Genomic DNA, 12,460 nt, shown 5'->3' with positions numbered 1-12,460 from the left:
ATAGCCTATGCTAGTCGACTTCCAGACACGGTGTTAGGCTGCTCACATCGTAGATGGCGAAGCCAATGGTGTGCATGTCCTCTCCGACTTTTCTCATTTTGCGGCGGTTCTTCTGGATCAGACCCACAACGAAGCTGCAGCCCACTTCATTATCAGTGGGGTCGTCATCCTGCTCCTCCATCTTGATCAGAAACTGAGGGTTCATCCAGAACGAGTCTGCCAGGAACATAACGAAGGTCAAACAAGTGTTTTGCTGTAATAAATAGTACCTCAAAATACTAAACAAGTTTTTTTGCTGTTGTTTTTGTGCAGTATTCTTCTGTTTTGCTTTTTTGTTGTATTTATTTACTATTATTTTGCTTTGCTTTTAGTTGTTTTTGTTTAGTATCCTTTTTAGTTTTTTTTTGTTGCTGTTTTTTGTTTGTTTACACTCTAAACAATGCTGGGTTAAATATAACCCAACGCTGGGTAAAATATGGACAAACCCAGCGATTGGGTTGTTTTGACCCAGCGGTTGGGTTACTGCCCAGAAGGTTGGGTTAAACATTTAACCCAACTGTTGGTTGAAAACAACCCAGTCGCTGGGTTTGTCCATATTAAACCCAGCATTTTTTAGAGTGTAGTTTTATTTTTCGTTTCTTATGTTTGGTATTCTTTTGTTTGTTTTGTTTAGCATTATTTATTATTTTGTTTTGCTTTTTTATTGTTTTTACAATTTTTTGCTGTTTTTGTATAGTATACGTTTGTTTTTGCTGTTGTTTTTGTTTGTTTTGCTTTTTATTGCTTTTAGTAGACTTTTTTTGCTGTTGCGTTTTAGTGTTTTTTTGCAGTTATTTTTAGTGTACTTTTATTTTTGCTGTTGTTTTTGTTCAATATTATTTTATTTGTTTTTTTTGCAGTTGTCTTTATTTTGTTTTGCTTTTTTGTTGTATTTATTTATTATTATTTTGCTTTGCTTTTTGTTGTTTTTGTTTAGTATTCTCATTTGTCTTTTGCGGTTGTGTTTGTTTAGTATTGTTTTGTTTTTTGTTGTTGTTTGTGTTTATTTTTATTTTGTTTCTTGCTGTTGATGTTGTTTGGTATTCTTTTGTTTGTTTTGTTTAGCATTATTTATTATTTTGTTTGTCTTTTATTGTTTTCAGTATTTATTGCTGTTTTTGTTTAGTATACATTTGTTTTTTTTGCTGTTGTTTTTGTTTGTTTTGCTTTTTATTGTTTTTTTTAGTATTCTTTTTTGCATTTGCTTTTGTTTAGTATTTTTTTTGCAGTTGTTTTATTAGTGTACTTTTGTTTTTTTGTTGTTTTTGTTTGATATTATTTTATTTAGTTTTTTACTGTTGTTTTTGTTCAGTATTGTTTTGTTTTTTTGCTGCTTTTGTTTAGTATTATTTTGTTTGTTTTGTTGTTGTTGTTTCTGTTTAGTATTATTTTGTTTTGTTTATTGCTGTTGTTTTTGTTTAGTATTGTCATAAGTTTAAGTTTTGTTTCCTTGGACTCTCACTTTGTATGTTCTTGTTTCCTTTGTCCCCTTGGTTTTCATGTACTGGTTTCAGGGCCGGCCCAAGCCTTTATGGGGCCCTAAGCAGAATTTTAAATGGGGGCCCCTCAGTGCCGCCAATTCGACTGATTATTGTCAATGCTTGATTGTAGCTGTGTTGCTTACATCATACCAATGCCAGCTTGTAGTAGTATACAAATTAGTAGGTGTTCATTTGAACTTTAACATTCAAAGTCTCACAGAACTAAGTGGCATACTTAATGTGGTGTACTGAAAAGTAGCTAAATAAACCAGCAGACAATGCATTTATGGAACAGAATGTTATTTTGACAGCATTAATTATTAAACACAGCAGCAAGTCATCTGTACATCTAAAACAACAACTCTTAATCTATAAATAGCTAATTGAGGCATAATGATATCGGGATATCGGAATAGAATAGCAAAGACCCCAAAGGTAGGTTAAGGTAAATAATGTTAAGCTGTAATCAGCACCAAGTTTATGAAACAGAAGCTTATTTTTATTACAAAAATATATACCCAGAAAAGTTAGTTATACACAGAAGACAAAAACTTTAATCAAAAACTAGCTAAGTGAAATATTATAATATATTAAGATGTCAAGGCTATTTATGGATGTTTAATCAAACATGAACTTCCCTAAAACAAGAAGATACCCTATCTAGGCTATGCTAATTAACTAATCAGCCAGGAAGGAAAAACTAAATAAAAGTGAAACATCTGTCATACAGCACTATTGTGCCTGCATGACGCGTCGCTATGGAAATGATACATATAGATTATTTAATTATTTAAATTAATTATTTAATATTGCCTTTATTTATTTTGTATAATTACCATTGTCCACTCACATAATATATCACAAAAAAAACTTTCAACTATTTCTAGTCCAGTTCATTGTAATTTCCTCAGTTCATTGTCTAGTATTGTATTCGTTAGATGCGCAAAGCTGTCGTGTTTATATTTTCTCTCTGTGTGCTTTTGTCTTACAACATTATTGTTATTTTGGTAACACTTTACAATAAGGTTCCATTAGTTAATGTTAGTTAATGTATTAACTAACATGAAGGAACAATGACCAATACATTTATTACAGTATTTATTAATCTTTGTTATTGTTAGTTAATGAAAATGTCCAATTAATGTTCATTGTTAATTAATGTTAATTCACAGTACATTACCTAATGTTAACAAGCACAACTTTTGATTTTAATAATGCATTAATAAATGTTGAAATTAACATTAACTAAGATAAATAAATGCTGTAGAAGAATTGTTTATTCTTAGTTCATGTTAACTAAAGTAGTCAACTAATGAACCTTATTGTAAAGTGTTACCGTTACTTTTCTAAACAAAGTTAAAGCTGCATTTGGAGCCGCATCTCCTCTTCCTTGCCTTGCCTGCACTGTGACAAGTATTCTTTGTTTTGTTGTGTATTCTTGGTCAAACATTTAATATAATAATATAATGTAATATAATAAAGTATAATGTAATTATCAGGTAGTTGATTCAGTTCATTACTTGGGTAATTTCTGCAGCCTCCAGCAGTTGATCCTTTCCTCCAGTTGCCATCAAACTTGGACAGCGCCCACTTATTAATGCTGTCGTCTGACAGAGCATCAGGGGTCAGATTACAGATCTCCACCCGCGAGTAATGACGCAGGAAATCAGAGAACGACATCCTGGGATGCAGAGAAATATTGATGATCATAAGAACACCTTAACTGAAATGTCGAAAACATAAACAAATAAAACATTTCATCGCAGATTACCAGAACTCTCCATCTTCTGCTTTGCAGCTTAGTTTCTCACGGTCACTGTCACTGATCTGACGCCATTCTGACGACCTAGAGACCAATCACATGACATTCAGTGAACTTCCTGCTCATTATTTAGCTAAACTGTTATATCTGGGTTGAATAAAAATCCTATTTCACATATATACACTACCACTCAAACGTTTATGGTTGGCAAGACTTTTTGTTTTTGAAAGAAGGCTCTTATGCTCACCAAGGCTGCATTTATTTAATCAAAATATAGTAAAAATGGTTATATTGTGTAATATTATCAGAACTTAAAATAGCTCTTTTTTATTTTACTAAAACAGCAAAGCTGAATTTACAGCATCATAACATAATTACTAAATCATTCTAATATGCTGATTTGCTGCTCAAGAAACATTTACTCTATCTATCTATCTATCTATCTATCTACCTATCGTTCTATCTATCTATCTATCTATCTATCTATCTATCTACCTATCGTTCTATCTATCTACCTATCGTTCTATCTATCTATCTATCGTTCTATCTGTCTACCTATCTATCTATCTATTGTTCTATCATTCTATCTATCGTCATTAATATCTGTCTATCTATCTATCTATCTATCTATCTATCTGTCTGTCTGTCTGTCTGTCTGTCTGTCTGTCTATCTATCTATCTATCTATCTATCGTTCTATCGTTCTATCATTCTATCTATCGTTCTATCTATCTATAAAGTATATATATTTTGTTATTATAATTATTTTAAATTTTTTTCTTGTTCTTACTAATTCTAGCTCTCTCAACTTGTAATATTTTACAGTTTGTCAACTGATAAAAGATTTTGTAGGCTGCACATGTGCACCCCTCGAAAGCCTAAAACCACAGAGCCCTCCACATAACACATCCCAATTTAACCCCTCTCTCTCTATATATGTAATATTATTATATTATATATTAAAATTATATGTACATATTCTTAAAGGATTAAATTAGTTAAGCGTTAATGGGTTAAGTATGTTAAATTATGTTGATTTTGTTGTGGAACGAGGAAGCTAGGTGTACACTGCGTGATGTGGAGGATGGGCGGCACTCAACCTCTCCTTCCTACACCCGAGGGCTTTAACAGAGTTCCTATAGCAACTCATAGCAACATGTCTGAATAGAGCCACAGGTGGGTGTGGTTACTCTCTGCCAAACCACAGTTGGTTTTCAGAAATAGAGCTTTACATGCTTATTAATTTACAGACATGTAACATGTTTTGAAGCCAACACCGGGTTACCCACCCATCACTCCAGGCTCCGGTCCACTCCACCTGCCCCCAGGGGTTCCTGATGCGGATCAGTTTGGTTAAGTTGCCCCTGTCCTCCACCTGTAACATTCAGTCATAAATCATATTCCATATGCAAACCAATTAAAAGGAATAGTTCACCCAAAAATGAAACTTCTGTCATCATTTACTCATTATCTACTCATGTTGTTATAAACCTGTATGACTATGAGAGAATGTTGTTAATCAAACAGTTGCTGGTAGCCATTGACTTCCAAAGTATGGAACAAACACTATGGAAGTCAATGGCTACCAGCAACTGTTTGACTACCAACATTCTTCAGAATATCTTCCTTTGTGTTCAACCGAAGAAAGAAACCCATACAGGTTTATAACAACATGAGGGTGAGTAAATGATGACAGAAGGTTCATTTTTGGGTGAACTATCCCTATAAATGTAAATTCTAGTCAATACAGTCACCACTAACCTCTTCAGCTGCTGTAACCGAGTAGGCGTGTCCTTTCACCAGTTTCTGACTAGTAATGGCCTCTGAATCAGCGGAGTCTGTGATCTAAACCAAATACACAACAGAACCAGTTTTGCACGACTATCAATTCCAGTTCACTGACAGTTACACAACAGATCCAGTTACACACTCATAGTAATTACAAGGTTGCGCAATTGAAGTACACAGAAGTAAATATGAAGTTTCTCACATCTATCGAGCAGCCCAGCAGCGAGCCCCAGCTCAAAGCCTTCTGGATGACTTTGAAGAGGTTTGGACCTGCTTTGGATAGTTCATGGACCTCAGCGATGCCTCCAGTGAAATCCTCAAAGCCCTCAGTGGTGGAGCCACCAGACAGAGCTTCATAGCAGCCGTTCAGCCTGAGGACAAGAAGTAGCTTTTCGTTATTATTTCTGAGGAAGCCTAGTCCACTTAGACATGCTAAATGAGTTTGAATCTACTGACTACTCACTTTGCATAGGCCTTCTCCAGCAGGGCGCTCCAAAACTCAGAGCCCTCTGCAGAGTGGACAAACAGCAGCTCTCTGTTCCTGGAAGGCAGACGGTCGTCAATGACCACATCCACCCATTCACCACACTGCCAGAACTGAAGAGACAATAGACGTCTGTAAACGTTAATGGAACATTTGACAAACGTCTTAATGGAACAATGTCATATAGATATAACAGCACTTTCTGAATGTATGGTAACAAATGCCATTTTTTTATGAGAGAAATGTGTAGCTTAATAATGAGATAAATCCTTAAACAATACAATAAAGAAAATAAATGTGACTTTTACATGAGAAAACAACTTTGCATAAATAACAACAATAGTAATACAGTAACTAACTGAATGAATAAATCAATCGATATTTAAATAAATATTATTATTAATAATATTAATAACAAATAATAACAATAATATTTATATTTATATAAACTGTATATATGGTAACAAATTTAATTTTATCTATAGAAATGTGTAGCTTTATGAGACAGTCAAAAATAGCCTTGATGAAAAATAGAGTTGATCTGAAGACAACTTAGCTTAAACCAAAATAGTGATACTGCAAATAAATAACCATATTCATAATTATTAATAATAATAATAATACTAATGTAGTAGTAGTAATGTTAATAATATGTGACCCTGGACCAGAAAACCAGTCATAAGGGTACATTTTTCGAAATTAAGATTTATACATAATCTGAAAGCTGAATAAATAAGTGTTCAATTGATGTATGGTTTGTTAGGACAGGACATTATTTGGTCGAGATACAACTATTTGAAAATCTGGAATCTGAGGGTGCAAAAAAATCTAAATATTGAGAAAATCGCCTTTAAAATTGTCCAAATAAAGTTCTTAGCAAAGCATATTACTAATCAGCAATTAAGTTTTGATATATTTACGGTAGGAAATTTACAAAATATCTTCATGGAACATGATCTTTACTTAATATTCTAATGATTTTTGGCATAAAAGAAAAATCAATAATTTTGACCCATACAATGTATTTTTGGCTATTGCTACAAATATACCCCAGCCACTTAAGACTGGTTTTGTGCTCCAGGGTCACATATAAGGTTTAAAAAACTATATATATAAAAAAATACAAATAAATAACTAAATAGTGTATATTATTTTATTAATATGAAGTCAAATAAGCAGATAAAACAATAAAAAAATGGTTCAGGATATTGGTTAACAGACACTTCTTTATTAGTAGTGGCTATAAAACAGCAATATCACTCATAATATTTTTGGTTGTTTGGCTTTTACATGAACAAGAGGTTATTAACCTGGAAATGAAATATTCCAGCGTAGTCACCGTCAAAACTCTGTCCAGACGGAACCACACGGGCGAACACGTCCTGGTTGAGGGTAAGAGAAGCGATGGCAGCTAGAAGCCAACAGTCACCTGGAAAACCAGCAAGATGACGTGATATCATATTGCGTTCACTAAATCTGTGACTCAGTATTGCAAGCGGACGGTAACTGCATTTTTATTTAATATTTTATTCGATTTCACTGTTCATTCTACAAACACTCAAAACGATAGCTGCACAATATTGATGGTAAAACGTAAATTCCTATCAACATAACTTTTAAGTTGTTCTGGCATGTTTCAGGACACCACCTCTCCTATGATTCCTGCTCCCACACATTTTGCAAACACATTTGCATCACAGACATTTCCTTAATAGCCAGTAAAGTCAGTGGCATTGTCTGATCAGGACTCGTATCAAACATTTTCAGCTACAATGGAAAACTACAGTCACCTGACTCTTGGGACATGTTTGCATATGAGAAAACAAAGGCGTATGATCCAAGACAGGATGAAAGGACACCAGTGTTTGTGTTGTATGGAGTAAAACAGGTTTAACAGGGTGTGTATGCATGTGTGTTTGCTATGTAGACAAAAAGGTTTTGTTTTCCCCTAGGAATTCCCTTCCATTCCTCTGATTACGCACCCTTTGCTTTTGAAGAAAAATTTATAGGTTTGGACCAATGTTTTGGGTGAAATGTTTCTTTAAGAAGATATGCAATTAATACAATTCCCAGATATGAAAAATTGGCAGTCGAATCATTTAAGAAATATGGATCAGAATGAATGAGTTTGCTCAAACAGGGTGTTTCCCTGTACAGTTCTAATGATTTCCAATGTCCTCCATCCACCATCTAAAGAAACTTCCAAAACTAGAAAAACTGCTTTTGTGGTTCAGCGTTTCAATGGCTGACTTCTGCTGGTTAAACTGTATGGGACAGTTCTGTATGATCTTTTGTTATCATCACTTCTAAAGTTTCATTGTACACTAGCTCCACAATGGGTGGATATTATAGCTAAATTGACTCACCCAAAGCACCCTGGCAGATGTCAGTTCTGGTCGCTCCTCCGCTAATGAACGTTGGGCTGGATGTCAGTTGCTGGGTGACAAAGACAGGCATTCCAAAAACATGAATCAAGAGATGAGTTCATTGCTGAATGTAAATGACAAAACAAATAGCTCTTTATAGGATAAAAAAGAGTGCCAAGTAACAGGGTTGCAAATTTAGCTTAAAAACATTTAACTCAGAAGGAACTTGTGGTTATTTTGTTGGTTTGTTATTTTATTAATAAATTACATTGACCATTAATGAAAGAAAAATATTTGCTTGATCATTTTTTATTACAGTTACCTGAGTAACAGGGTTGAATGGTTGAGCAGTTAACACTGAAATATGTGTAAAACTTGACAATAAAAATGAAGTTATTTTGTCTTCCCGCCATGGGAAGGGTCCAAATTATGCTTCTTCTTAGGGGTTACAATTTTAAGTTACATTGTCTATAACGGGGGGAAATCGCGCAGTAACAGGGTTGCAAAATGAGCTTAAATAACACATAACTCAGTAGGAGCTAGAGATTTTGTGGTTATTTTAATACCCCCCATATGGGGTATATTAAAATATATATATATTTGCGTGATTATTTTAATTACAATAACCTGAGTAACAGGGTTGAGCAGTCAACACTGAAATCTGTAAAAACTGACAATGAAAATTTAGTTATTTTGTCTTCCCGCCATGGAAAAAGTCCAAATGATATTTCATCTTCTAAGTTACTTTTTCTATAACAGGAAAATCATACAGTAACAGTTGCAAAATGAATGCCAGGATGTTAAATACTAGAGGTTTAACCAGTGTAACCAGAGATTAATTTAGTCTTTCAGTTCTGACCGTAATGCTTTATTAAACACTAAGTCATTAAAATATTGTAGAGTATATAATTACATTTTAATAAATTAAAACGTTTAAATGTTCATCTAATAATCATGCATATATTATTATATTATTATTTCACATTTATTAAATACATGTTAAATATAAAAAAAATTCATTAAATAATACATGTATAACATTACTATATATTTTACTTTATTATACATTTTAAATATATATATTTGCTTGATCATTTTTATTACAATAAACTGAGTAACAGGGTTGAATTGTTGCATAATTAAATATAATTTCATATTTATTAAATACATGTTAAATATTTAAAAATCATTAAATAATACATGTTTAACATTACTATAAATTGTACTTTATTATACATTTTAAAAATATATATTTGTTTTATCATTTTTATTACAATAACCTGAGTAACAGGGTTAAATAGTTGCACAGTCAACACTGAAATTTGTGTACAAATTGACAATGAATGTTTCTTCTTGTGTGTTACAATTTTGAGGAATGTTACACTTTCTATAATGGGGGGAATATCATGCGGTAACAGGGTTGAAAAATGTGTGACACAGCTAAATATTTGCTTATTCAATGGTATTAATTAAATTATTAAATAAAAATAGAAGAGGCTGTGAGTCAAACTGACACCATTCTTGAATACAACAATAACTATCCATCATGCCAGCAGTGAGGATCTTATTCTCTTTAATTGACTCTAAAAAGGTCTTCTGGTAAACAGTAATGCATTATGTGGATCACAAAGCATAAGCATGCAACATTTAATGTGCTAATGCTCTTAGGGGAGTATGTTCCCATAACTTCCTGGTCTGTTGACGGTTTGTCAAGTGCAGACTAACATATAATGGATTTGCATGGTCATTATAGAGTAGACTTTTTTTGTTCTTTCCTGGCTGCCGGGATGGTGTTAGAAAACACATGCATTAAAACACTGATGTGTATATGTTTATCTGTAGTACACAGTGTTGGGCAAGTTACTTCCAAAATGTAATACATTATATATTACTAGTTACTGTCTTTTGAAAGTAATTAGTTACATTACAATATTACTGTCTCTGAATTGTAATGCATTACACTACTTTTGAGTTACTTTTGAGTTACTTTCATCCAAAATATCCACATAAGTATTGTAAAATGCCAAAATGTAGTTTAATGCTGCTCATTCTACATCCAGTGGAGGGTAATGTGATGGGTCTATATGGCATAAAATTATAAAATCATATTTAGATACCGGTATGTAGGTCTACATTAATGTTACGTTGTAGTTTAGGTTAAAAAATATAAGCACAAATCGCATTATTACATTCATAAATAACACTGGTAAATAAAGCGAAATATTATCATGTACAAACAATAAACACAACACCTAGCCTATTTTTTTCTCTGGTGCTGTTTTGTGGTGTTAGTAAATTCACCACTTAATTTTGAGTTAAAATATGTTGTTGTAACTTGCGTTACTGAGATTGTAACGAGTAATAATATTACCCAAATTTGATTAGTAATGCGTTATATTACTGCGTTACAGCAAAAAGTAATATACTACTGTAATATTATTACTTTTGTAATGCGTTACTACCAACACTGGTAGTACAATGATATGATTGACCTAAAACTATATTCACAAGTGCAGCTTCCTGATCACAGTGCCTCAAAAAAACAAAAAAACAAATGATGGCAAACACACCCAGATACAGGAAGCTTCAGACGAATAGTCGGTTATTATAACCAAGCACAAAACAACAAGACATGCTCAAGGCGTGATGGCCTAGAGCAAACAAGTAAGAAAAGAAGTCAAAGTCGAGATTTGAACCAGGTTCGAGAAGAATGTGTTTTGCCATTTTAATGATGGGTGTGAACACTTCAACCATGCAAAACAGGTGAATGTCAGTCTTATAAATGCCAAAGAAATATGAAATCAAAACATTGGGTACTATAGGTTTAACCAATATCAGATATTTTTTATGTTGTGCAAATTCAGCAAATTGAGAGTAATGAAGGTTTTTTTTTATTTTTTACTTTTTTAAATACAATTTTTTGAGTATATAACTGAAGTATAATAAATTATAACTTTGAAATATGCATTATTCATGCATGTATTATTTTACACACTTTTGTAATGTTTCATATATATATATATCAGTTTTTTTTAAATATTCAACACCTTTAAATATCATTTATTAAATGATTATGTTACACCAACCTTTGGTCTCAGCCACTCAACCCCGCGCACTTTAGAGGAGTTTGGTCCCAGTTCCTTGAACCCGAGCGCAGATACACTGGCTTCAAACGTGTCATCCTGAAACAGGCGTCCGCTCTCCAGACACTCGCGCTTGAGCGCTTCATAGTCCTGGCTGAGGAATTTGACCGCATGAGCGTTGGTACCGACGCCCGCTGCTCGCGCCCGGTTCTGCTGGAGCTTCGCCGCGATTCCTGACATCTCTGCGCCTCCGTCAACAACAAACAGTGAAAGCACACCTCAGATGGCAACGCGTTAAATGCAGTGGGCGTAGCCAGGGGCGTTACTAGCCGGTATAAGTCAGTATTTCTTTAGCATAATGGGCTATATATTATTTTACTAAATATATTTGTTTATTATCTGTTTAACTATAACCTAAACATAACCTACACTTTTTCTTTTGATGAACGCAAAATAAACATGCGACGTCGACAACTTTTTACACAAAGGAGGAAAAAACATGTAAAACGCAAAACAAATGTTGTATCAATGACAAAATTGAAGAAGTAGGATCCAGGATACATTTAAGCATGTTTTGGAATATATGGGAACTATGTCGACTGGAAAAAGAAACAAATCTGCAATTGTTGTAGTTAATCTAGATTATTTTGTAAGGATATATTAAGGTGTATGATAATTTGTGTATTTGAAAATACAGTGGTTAAATGTAAACATTTTTTTCTATTGCTCTGTTTTAAAAAAAAATTCAATAATTATCGATACCGAACGATATGATACATTATATCGTTGATACATTTTTTAGCTATATCGCCCAGCCCTAGTTAACGGACATGTTCACTATGAAATGTGGCTGTGTGGAAAGAAAGCAGTGTGAAGAGTTTCTGGTTTTGTCGTATGGTTCAGAACGACAGCAGGGTGAGTAAACAATGGCAGAAGCTGAAGTGTGTTTAGTGTGCAGAGGTCAGTTCTGTCGTTCTCCTCAGTGACCAGGAGAGCAGAGAGCATCAGTCTGACAGACAGCGCCGGACACACACTGCTTTTGTGTCATGTCACACACACACACACACACACACACACACACACACACACACACACATTTTAAAATACCATATAAGCTAACTAAGAAGTGGGCTCGTTGCAAATAAAAATCCCTTTTTAAATAAGCAAAAAGTGCTAAATAAACATGTAGTGTATTAAAAGCACTGAAATGTTGTATTTTTTCCTGGCAGTTAATGTTGTTAATAATGAGACTAATAGACCTACCTCTTTTTCTTGTGGAAATGGGAAAAAAAATGCATCTCCCACATTTAGCAAGATTTACACTCTAAAGACTAATTCATATGACAGCACTAAAATCTTCAAAAATTAACTTTCAAAATGCTACTACATAATATTAATAATATTATGCATATATATATATATATATATATATATATATATATATATATATATATATAT

At 33.4% G+C, this 12,460-nt stretch overlaps 1 protein-coding gene across 1 annotated transcript in view; it reads right to left on the bottom strand.

Moving 5' to 3' along the window:
* LOC107755345 (calpain-2 catalytic subunit-like) overlaps positions 1 to 11,279 on the bottom strand; it is a 20,463-nt gene extending 9,184 nt beyond the window's left edge. The window contains exons 1-10 of the mRNA XM_016572105.1: positions 11,006 to 11,279; positions 7,920 to 7,989; positions 6,864 to 6,982; positions 5,533 to 5,666; positions 5,272 to 5,440; positions 5,043 to 5,126; positions 4,571 to 4,656; positions 3,292 to 3,366; positions 3,041 to 3,201; positions 47 to 216 (exon numbers count right to left, since the gene is read on the bottom strand). Coding sequence (XP_016427591.1) covers positions 47 to 216; positions 3,041 to 3,201; positions 3,292 to 3,366; positions 4,571 to 4,656; positions 5,043 to 5,126; positions 5,272 to 5,440; positions 5,533 to 5,666; positions 6,864 to 6,982; positions 7,920 to 7,989; positions 11,006 to 11,242 — 1,305 coding nt within the window. The 5' untranslated portion in view covers positions 11,243 to 11,279. The remainder of the gene's footprint in view (positions 1 to 46; positions 217 to 3,040; positions 3,202 to 3,291; positions 3,367 to 4,570; positions 4,657 to 5,042; positions 5,127 to 5,271; positions 5,441 to 5,532; positions 5,667 to 6,863; positions 6,983 to 7,919; positions 7,990 to 11,005) is intronic.
* Positions 11,280 to 12,460: the final 1,181 nt, after the last annotated feature.

The sequence above is a fragment of the Sinocyclocheilus rhinocerous genome, unplaced genomic scaffold (genome assembly GCF_001515625.1).
Source record: "Sinocyclocheilus rhinocerous isolate Xijiao unplaced genomic scaffold, SAMN03320098_v1.1 scaffold2307, whole genome shotgun sequence".
Taxonomy (NCBI): Eukaryota; Metazoa; Chordata; class Actinopteri; order Cypriniformes; family Cyprinidae; genus Sinocyclocheilus; species Sinocyclocheilus rhinocerous.
This window is presented reverse-complemented; position numbering and strand designations above follow the sequence as displayed.